General features: G+C 40.4%; 1 protein-coding gene across 2 annotated transcripts in view; it reads right to left on the bottom strand.

The window, feature by feature from the left end:
• Window positions 1-12,965, bottom strand: part of FNBP1L (formin binding protein 1 like) — a 57,305-nt gene extending 44,340 nt beyond the window's left edge. Inside the window, exon 1 of one of the 2 annotated variants that reach the window (XM_007422845.3) lies at window positions 12,671-12,965. In XM_007422845.3, the coding sequence (XP_007422907.1) occupies window positions 12,671-12,694 (24 nt within the window). In that variant the 5' untranslated portion in view covers window positions 12,695-12,965. The remainder of the gene's footprint in view (window positions 1-12,670) is intronic. The other variant, XM_007422846.3, reaches the window with a different exon arrangement.
• Between the last annotated feature and the right edge of the window lie 4,916 nt (window positions 12,966-17,881).

Below are 17,881 nucleotides of genomic sequence, written 5' to 3'. Positions count from 1 at the left end.
ACATATATTGGGGCAGTGATTATCTGGGACAAGTCCATTACTACAATGGAAGCTATAAACTCCATGAATTGTTCACAACTCTGATCCAACGGCATATACACTGACTTCGTCAAAGGGTAAAGGGACTTCAGCAGCAGACCAGAGACAAGATCAAGGAGCCTGGAGATAGATCTGAATGAGTGGTAGGTACTGTTTGGTACCCACAACATGTAGACATTCATACTATGTCATCACAAAAGTAGGATCCCTAGTCACAAATAAGGTATCACATAAGATGAGTGACAACTTTCCCCCTTGGACCTAGAAGGCGAGATCTCAGAAAAGACATACAGGTAGTCCCCAATTTAAGAACGCCCGGTTTAAGGATGACCCATAGTTAAAAACGGAGCCTATTGTAGCAAAATTTGAGTTAAATACACAATGGTTCCAGTTTGTTACACAATACTACTTACACATTATTATACAATAATACTGTTCCAGTTTATGTACAAATTTGACTTAAGGACAGACCTTGGGAACAGAACTTATTCATAAACTGGGACTACCAGTGATCACTGCCCCCTTCCCAATCAGATTTCAGTAATGCATTCCAGATCTACCTGCTCATCAACAACCAAATGTGATCACAAATCTGGCATTTACAAGAAGCAATCTGACCCCAAAGTCTTCAGCTACCTGACCACCAGGAGCCAGGAATGGGGCAGCTAGGCCAGAAGTTCAGATTGGTGGCATTGTTTTGATCACCTTTGCCCTGGAACAGCAACCATGGTGTTCCCACTTAATCACCCTCAACCTATCCTGCTTTCACCCCCAGCTTATAGTCATATTCCATCCACATAACCCTAATCAAAACTACAATCTTCTAATCCACTCAACCACACAAGAGCCTATCCACTATCAATACCACAAGCACCATGTATGATCTGCCAATTATCCCACTAATTGGACAGGCCACTCAAGCCAGGATATAAACCCCACAATCACATTCCAAACATCACCCCCCGCCTCACAATCTCAACTTCCTTTATTCCCTACACAGGCATGAAACCAAATGTAAAGTAAATATGGCTTCCTCCACACTGCAAGAGTTTCTCCTCCTACAGCTTTCATTTTGCAGGCTGGAGTCCCCTACCCATACTCTCAAACAGGAGGGCCTTCTGATTTCCCCTACTTAGCACACTATCTCTTGTATAGTGAGAGATCTTCAATGTCCTGCTTGCACCCAGTAATTCTAGGTGAAAATCACACCAGTCACTGTCCAAATTATTTTCCAGGCTTGGCAATTCAGCTCCAACATCCAAGATAGCTAACAGCTGCAACTGAGCCTCCATTCCAATCTGTCCTCAGATGTCATTCCTAGGCTACTGAGTAAGACCTACCCAGAGTTCAATATCAGTCATGTCTCCAAAGTCTCTTTCGAGAACCACTAGCCTTCAAGGCAATCCTCTAAGACTATGTACAAGCCTTCCAAGGCTGTCCTTTCAGGGAGTTAACTGGATGCTTTGCCTGGAAGCTTGGCTCCCAACATGGCTATCCATCTCAGCAAGACCATCCTGTCATTACTGTCATCAGTGCGCTTATTTAGGGCCAAACTAATATTAACTGATTATGTGCCATCAAGTTGGTATCAATTTTTAGGAACCACATAAATAGATTTTTATCCAGGAGGATCTGTCCCTAGCCTGGTCTTTCAGTTCTTCGAATGGTGCACCCATCGCCCCATCCACCTTACTGCTGGTTGTCCTCTTCTCTCCTTCCTACTTTCCCTGTATTGGAGTCTTTTGTAGAGACCTAGGTCTTTGCATACTGTGTTCAAAGTATTATCATTTGTATGCTGGTCTGTGTCCATATTAAAAATTTGATCTGATGGTCATTTGAGCCTGGTCATTTGTTCTTCAAGTGAGAACTCTGGGATGATTTGTTCAATGATCCATTTGTTTTTCTTGGCTATCCATGGCATTCTCAAGTCTTCTCCAACACCAAACTTCAAAAGCATCAATAATCTTTCTATCCTGGGCTTAAATACTAAAAACCTACCAAAGGACTCATCACACAACTTCCTTCTACCAAACAGTTCTTTCTAAAGTTAAGACTCTGGCTTCAGCATGGCCCAGCAGCATGGCACAAAGGGGCTTCTCGGCATGCTGCAGCTCTGGGGCTGCAATAAGCAGCCCCTGAGCCTCAGCGCAGCATGCAGCCCAGCCCCAGCCCAGCAAGGCAGCACAAAACCGCAGCTGCCCCAGCCCAATTCCAGCCGCTCTTACCACCCTGCACTTTGCTGACCTTCGCCATCTTCTTGCTCCTCCTGTTGACAAGGTGTGTTTGCCCTGGCCCTTCACAAGGCAGCTGCTGGCCATGTGAGGCTATCTTCCCCAGGTCTTGCGAGGAAACCGCTGTGCGGAACCTGGGGAAGAAAGCCTCAATGACCAGCACTTACCTCACAAAGGGCCAAGCAGGGCATGCTTCATCAGCAGCGGGCCAAAAGGACATAGATAGGGATGGGAGATAGGCAGGTGGGGGGAGGTGAAGTGCCTCTGCGCTCATAAGTGTGGGTGGGCTGCCAAGCACCCAAATTTTGATCATGTAACCGCAGGGGTGCTGCAACGGCCGTATCTTTGGGGACTGGTTGTAAGTCCTTTCATTCAGTGCTGTCGTAACTTTGAACGCTCACTGAACGAATGATCCTAAGTCGAGGACTACCTATACAACAAAATAATAATTTGGATTTAGTTATGGAGAGGTTTTGTTTGCATTGTAGCACTTCTGGAATCTCTATGTTGGCCTCTTCTGCACAGCAAGATAGTACAGAAAACAGCACTGTGATCTCTATAGGAGATAAATTCTACTGCATTGTTCCAGCTGTGTGATTTTGCTAGGGAAAAATCATAAGGCCATCCAGAAAATGTCATACATTGATAAGTGCATGGAAATGTCATTAGAGTGCAATATTGAGATGGTAGGCAAAGTTTCCAAGGATACTGTGGTACCTGTCCATCTTAGCTTTCATTTCTGTAGCTACTGATGCACTAATAATTGAACATTGGATCAGGACAGCATTGTATCAACCACTGGAACCGGGAAAACTACTGTTCAACATAATAACATTAGGAATTGGCCTGTAAGCTCTTATTTATGTATGCAATAACTGATTCTGTAAATACTGTACTGATTTCTAAATTAACTGTATTTTAAGTTATTAAGAGGGCCTTCAGTTAGCAACAATTTATCCTGCAATGCTCAAAATCATGTTAGAAGCTAGAATGAAACATCTATTAAGCAAATTTGCTTTATACCAACCTATACTGCATTGATTTTAACAGCACCTCCCTGTTCAGCAAATAACTGATATGCTTAAACACTAAGGCGCAAACACTGTGTATTCAAGTAAACCAATTTAATGAAATGGGTAGCAGTTTAAATGGTTGACACTTACTGTAGGTAGATTGTTCGGAATATGTTTGTAAAAGAAATAATTACTTAAGTTTAATTTCTCTGCACAAAAAGAAAAAAAAAGTATTGTTTTAGAGTTATGAAATAGCTACATGGAAAATGAGGGTCTTTACATTTTTTTTAAAGGTAGCATTATTTTAAGGACCAGAACTATTCAACAGAGTTTTCAGGTTTAGCAGATATTATACAAAAATGATGCAAACAACTCACACATATTCTGGATCAGAACAAAACTACAAATATGAGTCAAGATTTTATGCATTAGTGAACCAACTGTATTTGGCAATTCAGTCAGAAAATCAATATTTGATGAAACCCTTCAGTTTCTATTATTTCCTCCTCTTTTCCAGCTATTATACAGCTGGAAGAACTGAAAATTATCCAAAAGGCTGAGTACAGAAACTTTTTGCCAAGATACCATTGAATTAGAATCAAGTATAGCCTTACTACATACATACCAATTAACTCACTAATAGCAAGTCACTCTAAAAACTACAATGGAACTTTCTTCTTCCAGAACATAACTGTCTCAGCTCATACAGATCCTTTCAGTGAAGTTCTCCAAAATATTTATTTTAATTAAATTAAGGGATTGAAATCCTCATACTTTACTGATTCCCAGAGCTATTATAACAGTCAATTATATTTTTACTTAATAGTCTGATCCCTTAAACCTAGATAGAAAACACTAGGAATGTATGACACTATCCTTTCTTTATAAACACAATATATAATGCTGTTTTTTAAAAAATATTTTTTATATTTTATGTAAGCCACTGAGAGCTGCAATAGGATAGAAATATGTCTAATAAATAAATAAAATTAGGAAAACTGGCAGCACTTATAGATAGTATTTCTCAATCCAGAGCTCACTATGATACCTTCATCTGCCAACAATGCTCTTCTACTATTTACAGTATAATCCTATACAACAGATATGCTGGTGGATTTTCTAAATCAATCTCAATTTTATTCTAGCCCTTATTGGGTTAACATAGCCTTGGCCACTTTGATGGATTATGTCAGGAACTGGATAGGGGCAAGAGTTCCCTATTGGCTCTGGGGACTTTCAGTTTCATCAGTCATAGTATCCTTCTACAATGGTTTAAAGAATGTGCCTTGAAGATACATTTTGTAGTGGTCAATCTTAGAAGATGATGCTAGGGGATGCTTGTTGAGATATATAGGACTCTAAGCATCCCTATGCTATTTAGCATACACATGATTCTGCTAGGAAGGGATATCTGCAGTTGGGAGGTTAGGTCACTAACATGTGCATGACACCTAACTCTGTTACTCCTTTCTTATATCTCATTCCAAGAAGTAACCTAACTCTGTTACTCCTTTCTTATATCTCATTCCAAGAAGACAGAAGGCTAATTGTGATACAACCTGGATTGTAGTACTCTCCTTGAAAGCAGTTATGTAGCTTGGAGGGCTTGTTTTTTTTTTTGCTGAAAGTGGCCTTTACTCTAGAGAAAGTGTATCAGGCCAGGTGAAAAATGCCTAAATTTCATCATGTCTGGATTATTGCAATGCACTTTACACAGGATTGCCTTTTAAAAGTATTCAAAAACTACAACTGGTCCAGAATGCTGCAGCTCATTCATTAACAGGAGCTGCACAGAAGCAGCAAGTAACTGAAATGAATGCATTATCTCTTAGGTTTTCAGCACAATTCAGAGTGCTGATGTTGATCTTTAAAGCTCTGCATGAACAAGATATTTGAAGGTTTCCTCCTCCTCCTGTATAAATCTGACTTTCTGTCAGGGCCTCTTCTCAGCTCCTCATATCCATCTAGTTGGGATGAAGTCCACACAGGCTTTGTAATGACCTTCTGAGGTAGTCCATAATTTTTCCTCATTAATAGCCTCCCAAAAATTGAAGTCCTTCCTTTTTAGGACAGCCTTTAATATATCATTCTATTGTTGTAATTTTCAAATTGTCCTTTAAATGTTTGTATTACTGCTCTAGTGTTCTCTGCTGTATCATTGTCTTAATTTTTCACATTTAATTGATTCTGAAAATCATCTAAAATTCTACCAAACATAAGCAGGATATGTTTTAAGTCCTTCTCAAACTCTCAAGTTTGGTTTTCTACTCTTATATCTCAGTCCATCTATACAGAAATATCATTCAACTCTTCATGCATCAAGCTCAAGCTCAGATACTTTGGCCACCTAATGCGAAGAGAGGACTCTTTGGAAAAGAGCCTGATGCTGGGGAAGATGGAAGGCAAAAGGAGAAGGGGACAGCAGAGGATGAGATGGTTAGATAGCATCACTGAAGCAATGAACATGAAATTGAGCAAACTCCAGGAGGCAGAGAAGGACAGGAAGGTGTGGTGTGATATGGTTCATGGGGTCACAAAGAGTCGGACATGACTTAATGACTGAACAACAACAACAACAACTTCATGCATCATCTGATGAAAAAGCTGCAAACACATTATGGTATCAGTTAGTTTCAAGGTATGCCAACCTTAGCTTTTGTATTAGTTTAACTTTCAAATGCAGAAATGGAACACCATTTCTGAACTATTGTCTGAGAAGCAATTAATTGTCTAAAAGCATAAACATCTGAAAATGATTCACTTCTATTTCTGGAATTTATCTTCCTTATTTTTTCATCTCCATCATGTTCAGGTTATTTGGACATGAAAAAAATCTGATTGTTGGAAATGTTATCCCCCTTTCTCTCAATAAATCACATCAGTTAGTTTTAAATGAAAACAGGCTCAGGTGTTGTTGTTTTTAAAGCATGTCTCCCATTTCACAGCAGTTTGAGGAACGATTGTCCTAAATAATTTCATAAAAGATATTGGCACAGTGTTTACTTCAGCAGATTTAAATAACTTAGTTACAAATACTGGATTATTGTTGCCAATCTGGAAAATTTAACTAATAGAGGGGAAAAAACCCTCTCAAGACTAATGATTCATTTTCCCTAGAAACAAGACTAGGACATCAGATAGCAATGCAATCAAACAATTTCTGGGCAGATATTAACACTGTTACCTTAAGTTGTACGGAGTTGAAAAAACAATCGGCCTGCTAAGATTTTTTTTAACCTTATGTTCATGGTTGGACAGACTTTACTATTCTAGAGTAAGGAAAGCTTACAGCTAGCCATCGCTAACTCACTTGGAGAGAGAATAACAATTCCTTCAAGGTAAGTAACTTGCCAAACCTGTCACTCAAGCTGCCCAGCAATATATACAGGCAGGTTGGTAACATTTTTCTGAGCTATTTGTTCTTATCTGCAACACTGAAGTAAGTGCCCAGTTTTAAAAACTTCTTAAAAAGAAATCACATTCAAACTCTTTAGAGAAAAACCTCTGCATCAAATATATCTATGTAACATTTTGCAATATGTGGCTCTGAAATTGATCTACCACAACCACATTCCATTAGAGTTCACTAGTCTAAGTGTGACAGACCATGCCTAAAGAAATTACAGGTAGTCCTCATTTAGCAACCACAACTGGGACTGGCAAGTCAGTCCTTAAGTGAAGCAGTCGCTAAGTGAAATTGCAACTGTGCTTATGATCTTACTTCAGCTTTCTTTTGCTTTACAGACCTGTGAAGGTTGTAAATGCGAGGATTGGTTACAAAGTTAGTTTTTTATCACCACTGTAACTGCAAACTGTCACTAAATGAGGACTACCTGTAATATGGTTACATTTGCCGTATTTTGCTTTTACAAACACAGGCAGTGCTCACTTAACGAATCTAATTGGGACTGGAATTTCTGTCGCTAAGCAAAGTGGTCATTAGGTGAAACATCACATGACCTTACTGCTTGGAGACACCAGTTCCAGTAGTCCCAGTTGCAATCATTAGGACAGGACCGCACACTTGTTAGGCGAGGACCTCACACTTCTCTTGCCCTGCCGTGCTTGTCTCCACTTCAACTCCCCCCACCTTCCTTATCTCCCCAACTCTGTCCTTTTGGCTGCCCTGCACTCTGCCACCTATCCCCCACCACCCCCAGTTGATCTTCACTGTCTTCTTCCTCCAGATGATGAGGGATGCCTGGCTGAGGCAACTGCTGGCCCTTCATGAGATTTCGGGGAGGCCTTGTGAGGCCTCGCAAAGGGCCATCAGCTGCCTCAGCTGGGTGCATCTCATCAGCAGTGGAAGGAAGACGACAGCGAAGGTCAGCTGGGGGGATGGGAGTGGCAGGGGTAGGTGGAGGAGTGCAGGGCAGCCAAAAGGGCAGAGATGGGAGGAAGATAGGTGAGTGGGGGGAGGTGAAGCACACACTGCAGTTGTAAATGCAGGCAAGCTGCCAAGCACCCACATTTTGATCATGTGACCACAGGGGTGCTACAACGGCCATAACTTTGGGGACTGGCCATAACTAGCATTCATTCAGCACCATGGTAAATTTGAATGGTTGCTGAATGAATGGTAGTTAAGCAAGGACTACCTGTACACCATTAGAAAAACTAGAAGGCTAGAGGACTTTAAAGTATGCTTTGAAGATATAAATAAGTTGCTTAGTTTCTTCAGGAGCATTTCAGATGGCTCTCAGAGAGAATCTGTATTTATATATTCAAGCAGCTATGAAGAGGACTATCATCTGAAACTATAAACTCATCTTTGAAGATGTAGGACATTACAGGCATAATCTTATGAGCACTGTTAGTTGATTCAGACAGTTTAATCACTGACTGCAATTCTACACGGTCATGGGGGTCCACAGAAAGAGAAATTACAAAACATGCACTGCAATGCAAGCCCTGCCCCCTTTGTTCATCTACTGCAACATCACATAGATATACATAAGGAGAGAGCTTGTGTCACAAAATTACAATCCATGTTTCATCATTCTGATGAAATCTTGAATTTTACATACATTTTTGTACATAGTCTCTCCATTTCTGAAAGCAGGCTAAAAGAACTTCTCAAATATTAAGCCATTTAGGATGGAAAAAAATGGTGTCTGGCAAGAAATATTATAGTGACACCACTAGAAGTTTGACAAATACATGAAGGCTGGATTCTCATATCATATTAAGCTGTGGTTATAGCTTTTTTATTTATCTATAAAAGAGGTAACTCAACCACAACAAATGCATTCACAAATCATGATAAGACAAAGTAAAACAAAACACAAAACAAATGCCTTAGCACAATGAGAACTTAGTCATAAGAACATTGTCACATGGATAAGTATTTCTTCTCTGTTTCTAGCAACTGCTACCAACATGGAGAATTACTATGTAATATGGCCAATGCAGATGCAAGCTGCTTTCATAAAAGAGAAAGAGAGATCATTTTCTGTCCTTGGATAAAAACATGTTTTTATTAATAAGATAAAATACGGGGTGGTTTGCATCCATGAAATAGATTTGTTAATCATGTTTCCAAAACACAAGGTAAGTACTAGCATATTGCTTCAAGTATGGGCACTGAATTAATAAGGATAGGCTGAACCTCCCTGTCTTAAAATTCTATTGTAATTACAAAATAAAGCTTTCAGTGCAAATACAGTAATAAATGTGCATCATTCTTTGAAATGTGCATAATTCTTTGAAAAATATATTCAAGAAGAAAGGGTCCAGAAAGGGAAGGGAAGGGAAGGGAAGGGAAGGGAAGGGAAGGGAAGGGAAGGGAAGGGAAGGGAAGGGAAGGGAAGAGAAGAGAAGAGAAGAGAAGAGAAGAGAAGAGAAGAGAAGAGGTAACAACACTGCAGAGAATAAACCTTTTCAGGGCCTCCCTATAAACTGTTTGACTTGTTTCTAATACTACTGAAGCACACATATCTCAAAAGAGACCATGAAGTTACTTTGCCTCCACTAGCAAAACACTTGAAAGAACATTTTATAGCTTTCCAAAATATAACTGCAAAATGTGTTATCTCTATTGTCAGAACATGTACAGGTAGTCCTCATTTAGCGACTGGCTTCTTTAGTGACTGTTTGCAGTTACAACAGTGATGAAAAAGTAACTTTGCGACTAGTCCTTGCATTTACAACCTTCACAGGTCTGTAAAGCAAAGGAAAGCTGAAGTAAGATCATAAGCACAGTTGCAGTTTCACTTAGCAACAACTTCACTTAATGAACAAGTTGCTGGTCCCAATTGTGGTCACTAAATGAGGACTACCTGTAGATTTATCAAAAAGCTATCCTGTATACACACATGCTATTCTTATGCTCGTGTACTGTTTTAAGGCACAAACACTTTGTCCCTCTCCATGTATGACTATGTTGGCCAACACATACATTTTCACACATATGTTGTAATATCATCAGTATTTATCTACAAAATATTTACAAGAGATATAGTAGATATATAGATAGAATATAGATAGAAACTAAAATGTATCCCTTCCACTGATGTAATCTAAATAATTAAGTTACTTTTGCAAACCACTTCTGTCCTTTATTTAAATGACTTGATAACTATAATGCTGCACTAGATCCAAGTGCTTAACTCAATCAAGTAGCTGCACAAATAACTGTATCTAGTGTTAAAGTTTAATTTACATTTTGGTTTACATCAGATAAGTGATCCCATGGTTATCTTTCAACAAAAACATTAGTTTTATAAAAGCCAGTATTTTAGACTCAGTATTTTTCTGTTCTACTACTATCACTATTGATCCAAAACAAAAATTTGTACACATTAGTTATTTCAGCATCTAAAAATACAGTCAATGTCTAAAGGAAGGGCAGGTCATTCCCAGAGAAAAGCAGTAACTCCAGCAGCAACAAGTTTTTTTTTTAAACACAGATGATAAACTCATTGAAGTGATTAAAGATTCTAATTAAAGAAATTTAATTTGATAGACGCTTTAATTTACAATCATTAAAAAAAAGCATTTTGCCACATTTCCTGACATATTTTCAATTCCAATTAATGTTGTGTATGTCAGAATAGCTTTACAAGTCACACTACTAAATGTTAATTTAGTAATACATATAAATGAAAGTATGCTTTAAAATTGACAGATTAAAATACAACTCGACAGGAGAGTCAGTGTGGTGTAGTGGTTTAAAATGTTGGACTAGGAGCAGGGAGGCCCAGATTCTAGATTATCCTCAGTCATGGAAACTCAATGGGTGACTTTGGCCTAGCTAGTCTCTCTCAGGCCAACCTATGTCATACGCACAAAATAGGAGGAGTGAATACAACACAATATATGTAGACTTGACCTCCTGAATGAAAGCTGAGATATAAATGTAATAAATAAATAATCAGATACAATATCATAGTATTAGAGAAATCACCAAACTACAAAAGAAAAATACAGTATCATATCAAAGCTGCTGTACATAATTTGGTCAATGTTTCTGAACTATGTGCCATCATCACTAGCTTACTTTTTTTTAAGGAATCAGTTAATATTTGTGCACATGAAAACAAATGTACTCCCATGTCAAAGTTCCTATTAATCAATCAATCTATGCTGTTAAATTCCCATAGTCTCTAAGCAGCTTAACCAGGGTCCCTGTAAATGGCTTTTCCTCAGAAAAGGGACCCCAGCAAGCCCTCTTCCCAATCTCACTGGACAGGCAGATTCAATCCAGAAAAGGTGGCTTTGTAGATATCCAGGCCCTGAGCAATGAAGGTCTTTAAAGGTGACAACCAACATGCTGAATTGTACCTGGAAGCTAACTGGCACCCAGTGCAGCCCCTGAAGCAACAGCGTTAACACAGAAAAATGTTGATGTGCTCATAATTATATGAGCAGCTGCATGCTGTACCAGCTGAGGTTTCCAAAAGGGTTTCAACAGCAGTCTGATGAACAGTGAACTGCAGGAGCCCGAGTGTGAGGTGAAGAAGGCACGGCTGACCAGGCAGAGCACTTCCTGATCCAGAAATGGATGCAACTGGCCACAATTTATTAAGATAAAATAAGCAGAGCCATTAAATGACAGGACTTGCTCACTGAACAGCTCTGATTAACAAATACAACCACTAAAGTTAATCACTAGACATCAAAGTTGTCCTTCATACACAGTGCCTATTACTTTCCATTCATAATCGATAGAGAGAACAATTCTATGCAGAGTGCCCAAGTGGAATGTGATACCTATGGCCCCATGTCATGTTGTTGGCTCCATGGTGCTCTGCGTACATTGGCTTCCCATCATGGTTTCTATTAGCAAGGGTGAATAACATACAGCATGTAAAAAAAAAAAAAGTGCACAGAAACAGCAGAATGGGCTAGTTGCCTACTTTTCGATTACTCGGACACTTGATAGAAGAAACCATGGTGCAGTATTTTATAATGTTAATATATGGGGTTCTGAGTGACTTAGATCTCATATGCCTAGCCTGCATTGACAATAAGGTTGCCATGAAGAATTCTTCTCATTTTAGCTCTGGAGCTCAACTAAATCCAAACGAAGATTTGATTGCTGGTTAGCTAGCAATCCTCACTGCTCATCTGCAGGACTGCAGCCCCTAAACAAACAGCTCATTTTGGCTGCCTACTTAACATACCTTCCTTCTTCTCTACACCTTCGGTAGAAAGCCCAACCTTGTCTACCGCTACCAAAACAGATCCCAGGCACAGCTGACTCACCCCAAAGGTTGCCCGACAAACCTGCAAGACTTTCCACCTTCAGTTTCTTCCTTAAGACGAAACCATCACATAAAAACCATTCTGCCCAATTTGCCTCACCAAACAGGAATTCATGTGTCCCTTCTTGCCCTGTATTGTCCAAGCCCCTTTTCTTTGTTTAAGGAGGAAAAGCAAAACTGCACGACCAGGCAATCCAGCTCAAGCCCCCCCCCCCGTCTCCCCTAAGGAGAGAGAGCACTGATGCTGTGGTCTCCCTTTCCAAAAGACCCATCGGTCCTGCAATGAAACGAACGTCCTTCACCCATCGCAAGAAAGCAACACGGAAAGAAATCAAGCCTATGAATTAAGATAAATCCTATCGTATAATTCTAGTACTGAAAAGGAAAAAAAAGGGGGGGTGTAATTTATCTTTAGAGCCCCGCCCCCTCCTCCCCCAACGTGGGAAACAGGCCGACCCCCACGTTCCCCAAGTCATCCTTTTCCCCCCAAGGCGCTTCCACTACTTCGCCCAACAAAGCAGCCCAGGCGCGACCTCCCTCTCCCCTCCCGCCGCGACACGGACGTTGCGGGGCGAGAGGCTGCGCTTCCCCACAAAGGACCCGACCGAGCTCTCCCGCTCCCTCTCCGCAGAGGGGCGACCGTGAACCCCAGGCACAATGAAGAGAAAACGGGGGGACTCACCCAGAGCTCCGTGCCCCAGCTCATGGCGACTCCGCTGGCAGCGCAGGCTTCGCCGTCGGCGCTCCTTTGTGGCTCTTCGGGTCACTCCTCCCGCGGCTTCGGCGCCGGCAGGAACGGCGGTGGCGACAGCAAGCACCCCGCCACACACCGTCGTTGTCCTCCCGGGAAGCCCCCGAGCGGTGGAAGCGTCCCCCCACTTGGCGCCGGAGAGAAGGTGGCGACGGTAGCAGCGGCGACCGAAGCTCCAACTCCGCCTCGCTTGAGGATGGGAATAAGGAAAAGGAGGGGGAGGGAGGGCGTGCGAGCGGGCAGCCGCGGAGGAGGCTGGGAGAGGGGCTGGCTTGGCCACCGCAGCCGCTCCTTAGGAAGGCCTGGGGATTACGCGCGAGCCGAGAGCTGATTTCCTCTCTGCTCGCGCGCTGGAGGCCGCTGGCGCGTTTCCTGTCTCCGCCGCCTTGTGCCACACGAACTGCAGAAAGAAGAGGGAAGATCCTCCGCAGGGAGCGGGGCGGGAGGGGAGGGGTCAGAAGCGTCTGGATTGCTACAGGTGAGGTGCCACCTTTCTGGACGCTCCCTTCCGCTTCAGAAAAGCAAGCGCCAAACGATTTGCAAACGGTGCTTCCAGGTTCCTGATTCCATGCAAGCAAGAAATCGAGGGTCGCGTGTTCGACAGTACGACCAGTTGGCCAGGGAAATCGTGGTCTCCTTTTCATTAGATGCAGACCAAGAGCTATGCATCAAGGATGCTTAAAGTTCTGCAGAGAGTTGGCCTAAATGGCCCCATATCGCTTGTCTTCCTTTTCTAGTTAGCAGGTTTTGGAGGCCTTTTGGTTTTATTTTAATACTGAGGGATGCATTTTAAAAAAAGGCGTTTCACACATCTGCATCCTTGAGTGGTTAAGCCCATTCTCACCTCTTCAAATTTCTTACTTCCTTTTTTTTGCCTTTTTTTTACACAAGAAAAGAGAAGAAGGCAGACAGCCAATATTTTGTCCTCTTGGCCAAATTTCAGAATGTCCGTATTAATATTTTTAGATAGAAATTAAAAGAAAAAAGAACAGGAATTCAGTCCAATATACATTTTACAAAAATCAGGCAAAACTGCTTATCTGAGGGCCAGGAATGTTTTATAGCTGCTGGAACAAAATAACAAGATAAATAATTGCCTGCTAATTGATGCTTGAAGTATAGAAATTATAGCCTATCTCAATTAACCCCTAGTACATGTAAAAGTGTCCTAAGTGCTTTAGGCAAGATAAACAGGTTCCTATCTAAATTGGCTGAAATTTCACTTTGGAAAAGCGTTATGCTTTTTTTTTTTTTTGCATACTGGGAGCGTATCAAGCACTGAATATTGTAGGAAGGCTTATTCAGTGGAAGGTCGGTCCCCTCGCCGCTAATGCTTTGTGCACGTCTGAATAATCCATGTATAAGATACTGTTCCTCACAAGTTGATATAATTTTTACTATGGCATATCCAGACCTTCTTCTCTTGGTCTAATGAAGCCACTGACTCAATGCAGTATTATCACTGAATTCATGCAACTGGGTCCATTTCGAACATCTGAGCAAAAGTGGAAAGAAGTTAAAAACAGTGGTGTAATATTCTGTGTAAATAAAAATAAGTACCATAATCTAATTTGGTGGGATCCAGAGCAGATATGTGTGCATTCAGAATATAAAAGGAAGTGATCATGAAAGGGGAATAAGGTTTCTGCATAAATCTGTGAATGGAGAGAGGAGAATATATAGTTGGAAAAATAAGGACAATTACTTAGCAGAAGGAGGGGCTGATACCTGTTGTGATATCCACTATATCTTTTCTATGAATAACTCCCATTGACTTTGAAATATTTAACTTTAAATAAGGAAAGTAGTCTTCTTTTAATGCCCTGTCATTGTAATGTGACTGTTTTTCCTTTATGTTGACAGAAGTACAGCAGTCAGAGGGAGGATAAATGTCTTAATACTTATTGGGGAAGCAAGCATTTGCCTCCTGCCTATGATAAACATTTGGGAAAAAATGAAAAAGAAATCTTCTGGAAAGAAACGTTACAGTTTAAAGATTGGGTATTTCCATTTAGTTATAGTATTTGGTGATTAAATGTTATAAACGAAAGGACAAATTGAATAAAGCACGTGTACCATTTCAAGTATATTGTCAGTATAAAAGAGAGGTAGGGTTGACTCGAGAAATAACTGTTTCACATTTGCAGCAAGACTAAACTAGCTGACTTTGTCATGTAACCTGAAATGACCATAACTAGTTTATTTAATTTTGTGCATTTTATATCCTAGCTGGTGCAAATGACAGGTAAATGATTTATCTAGTGTCAGGTGACTGAAAGAAAAATGAAGACTATACCAATTATGCTTGGAATGGTATAGTTTTTTATCTTTAACAGGATTTCAGGGTCAGAACCCTTGGGTACAAAGTGTGATTCCAAATGTTTATGATACATTTGTTTTTAAAATGATCTGGCTTAGTGTGCTATATAAATGTAGCCCCAAGGCATGCTGGAAAACAGAGACAAGGCTGAAGGCTTAAACTTTGCTTTGAAACATACAAGTGTTCCATTTAATTTTTTAAATTAAAATAATATTTGAAAAACAATGTCAGGTAAGGCAGGGCATGAGACATGACCAGATTCTTCTGGTATGGAGCAGCAGTAATTCTGAAGAAAGTTCTTGTGAATTCCAGTCTTTGTTGTCATCATTTTTTTCTGTGGAGGCCTTAAAGGTAACTTTACTGGTTTGAATGAAGGTATATTGAAGGGCTAATTTGTTGATGAAAAGGCCTTAATGTAAGACACAGTAGTTTGAATCTCTTTGGATGAGTGCTGATGGACACATTGGTGAAGGCCAAAGGGGTTTTGCCAAAGGAGAGGATGATGTACGATTTCATCTAGAGGAGTCAATTGGACTGGCAATTAAATCTTATTTTGATCCTGGAGAATTATATACTGAATGCCTGGAAACAGGCAGAGCGTGAGGAGAGCAAGGAAAATTGGCTGAGAACTTTGGTGGAATGGAGAAGAGACTGCTGCTGCCCTCCTCCAGCATTTTCTATCCCTAGTCCATTTGTAGGCCCAAACTTGACGTGGTATGGTTAGTGAAGTATTTACAACCGAAACATTGAGCTGGACATCTTGCCATTTGAACTTCAGTCTCTAGAGATCTAACCTTCATTTTTTTCATCTCCATTATTCTTGATGAAGTATATGAAAACCTCAGCATCCTCCCATGTGAACTGGCTTTTAATTTCGCCATGCTATGGGAGTTCTTTTAATTATGTTCCATTACTAAGCAGGACTTTTTTGTGGCCTGGTTGCAGAGCTTGCTTCCAAAGAATGGCAGGATATTAACACCATGGTTTTTAAATTCATGGCTTTTAGGTGGTTTTAAATGTGTTGTTCCAATACCAATTTTTGATTTCTTTGCCTTGTTTATTTTGCTGTGACTGATGTTTGAAGATGTTAACTTAGAATTGCCCTGGGAGCCTTTTTTGGACAGACATACCTTTCTAACGTAGCACTGGATTTAATATTCCCAGGGTGCAGCTAAACTGTTTTTAGTGACTGTGTTTACCTGCATTCATCTGTCCTCCCTGCACTGTTTTCATTTTTCTTCCTTTCCCTCTCTTTCTTCATTATCTGTTGAAAGCCAATTGGTGTAGTGGCCAAGGTGCTAGTCTAAAAACCAGGAGCCTATGCGTTCTAGTCCTCCCTTAAGCATGAAAGCCAGCTGGGTGACTTTGGCCCAGTCACTGTCTCTCAGCCCAGCCCACCTCACAAGACTGTTGTTGTGGGGCAAATAGGAGGTGGGAGCATTACATATGGATGCCACCTTGAGTTGACCAAATGTAAAGGTGGGATAAGAATCTACTACTAATAATAATCTGTTTTAAATTGTAAGGGTACTGGAGGGCAAGAAACGTGGCTGTGTAAGAAGCCCTGTATATGCTCATAGAAGTAATGCTGACTCAGTAACAAGCAGGAGAAATTATGTGTTTCAAGAGAATAAATAAATACGCAGTGAGAATGAAAAAGTTCTAATGGTGAAAAAAAATGAGTCCATGAGGAATGTTTTTGCCTTTAAAATATTTGCATTTCTGCATACTGAGTTGGAGTAAATCTCATAAACTAAGGAATGTGAAATAAGAACATGGTAACTTGGGAGGAAGATTTACTAAGAAAAACAACACTCTGCTGACCAATTAAAGGAAATATGCACTGGGAAAAGTTAAATTCCCTAGAAGGCAGTATGTTAGGTACAGAGAGTATGACAAGCTGTAGTGTGACTTCCTGCAACAGGTTCAGGACCAAAACATGTCTCTGAATGGGTTAAAGAAACAGAACAGAAGACTCCAGGGTGATTTCATTAATTTCATTCTTTATTTAATTGTTAATTCCTTGCTGTCTCTCTCTGTTCTTCAAAGCATTCTTAAATAAGGGTTTTTGCTCACACAATTTCTCTCTTCCTACTGCTGAAGAGAAAGAACATCATGTGTTATCTCCAGGTACCTCTGTGCTTGGTGTTGATTTCTTCTGTGAGTGCTGTCTTACTCATTGTTTGCCTAACTTTTCTGCTTGATCTGTTTTCATCTGAGCCTAAACAATTCGCTGTTCAAAATTTTCAAGGGCCAGTTATCACCAGGATACATACTGATTAGTTCTTTTGTAAGCTGACATTATTTGGCAACTTCATGTTTATAATGGAACAATGCTTATGTTTCATATGATGTTGATGGTTCCAATTTGCTGTACAAGCAGTGAAAAGGAAATAGTACAAGTGCTCCACAAACCCATCCCTTCCCCATACTTGGTAGAAAAATAGAAGAATACCCCTTGTTTCCCTTCCTCCTTTATAAACCACAACAAATAATCAAAGGGGTTTGAAAGGGTAAGGAATGTTTTACCTGGAAGGGGGTAGGGCAGAATGAAAATGGCATTTCATCTTCCTATAGAAACTTGATTAGTCATGACTCATAAAAAGAGAAACTTAGATTCCTGATCACACAGTTCCTAGATGCTTCCTGCTGATAAAATATAATTGAAATTCAGGAAACTGGAAGTGCCTTGTTTATTGGCTTGAATATGGTCATTACTTAATCTGAAATGCATGTGTTGCAATTTCTGATGCTAGGCCAAGCTTTCCCAATGTAGTGCCATTTCTCTATATTGGACTACAGTACAACTCTCAAAACTTCAT

The sequence above is a fragment of the Python bivittatus genome, unplaced genomic scaffold (genome assembly GCF_059951505.1).
Source record: "Python bivittatus isolate LINGU-HERP-01145 unplaced genomic scaffold, Pbiv_v1 ctg000700_np1212, whole genome shotgun sequence".
In the NCBI taxonomy this organism is placed as follows: Eukaryota; Metazoa; Chordata; class Lepidosauria; order Squamata; family Pythonidae; genus Python; species Python bivittatus.
The sequence above is the reverse complement of the archived record's forward strand: the minus strand, read 5'-3'. Positions and strand labels throughout refer to the sequence as shown.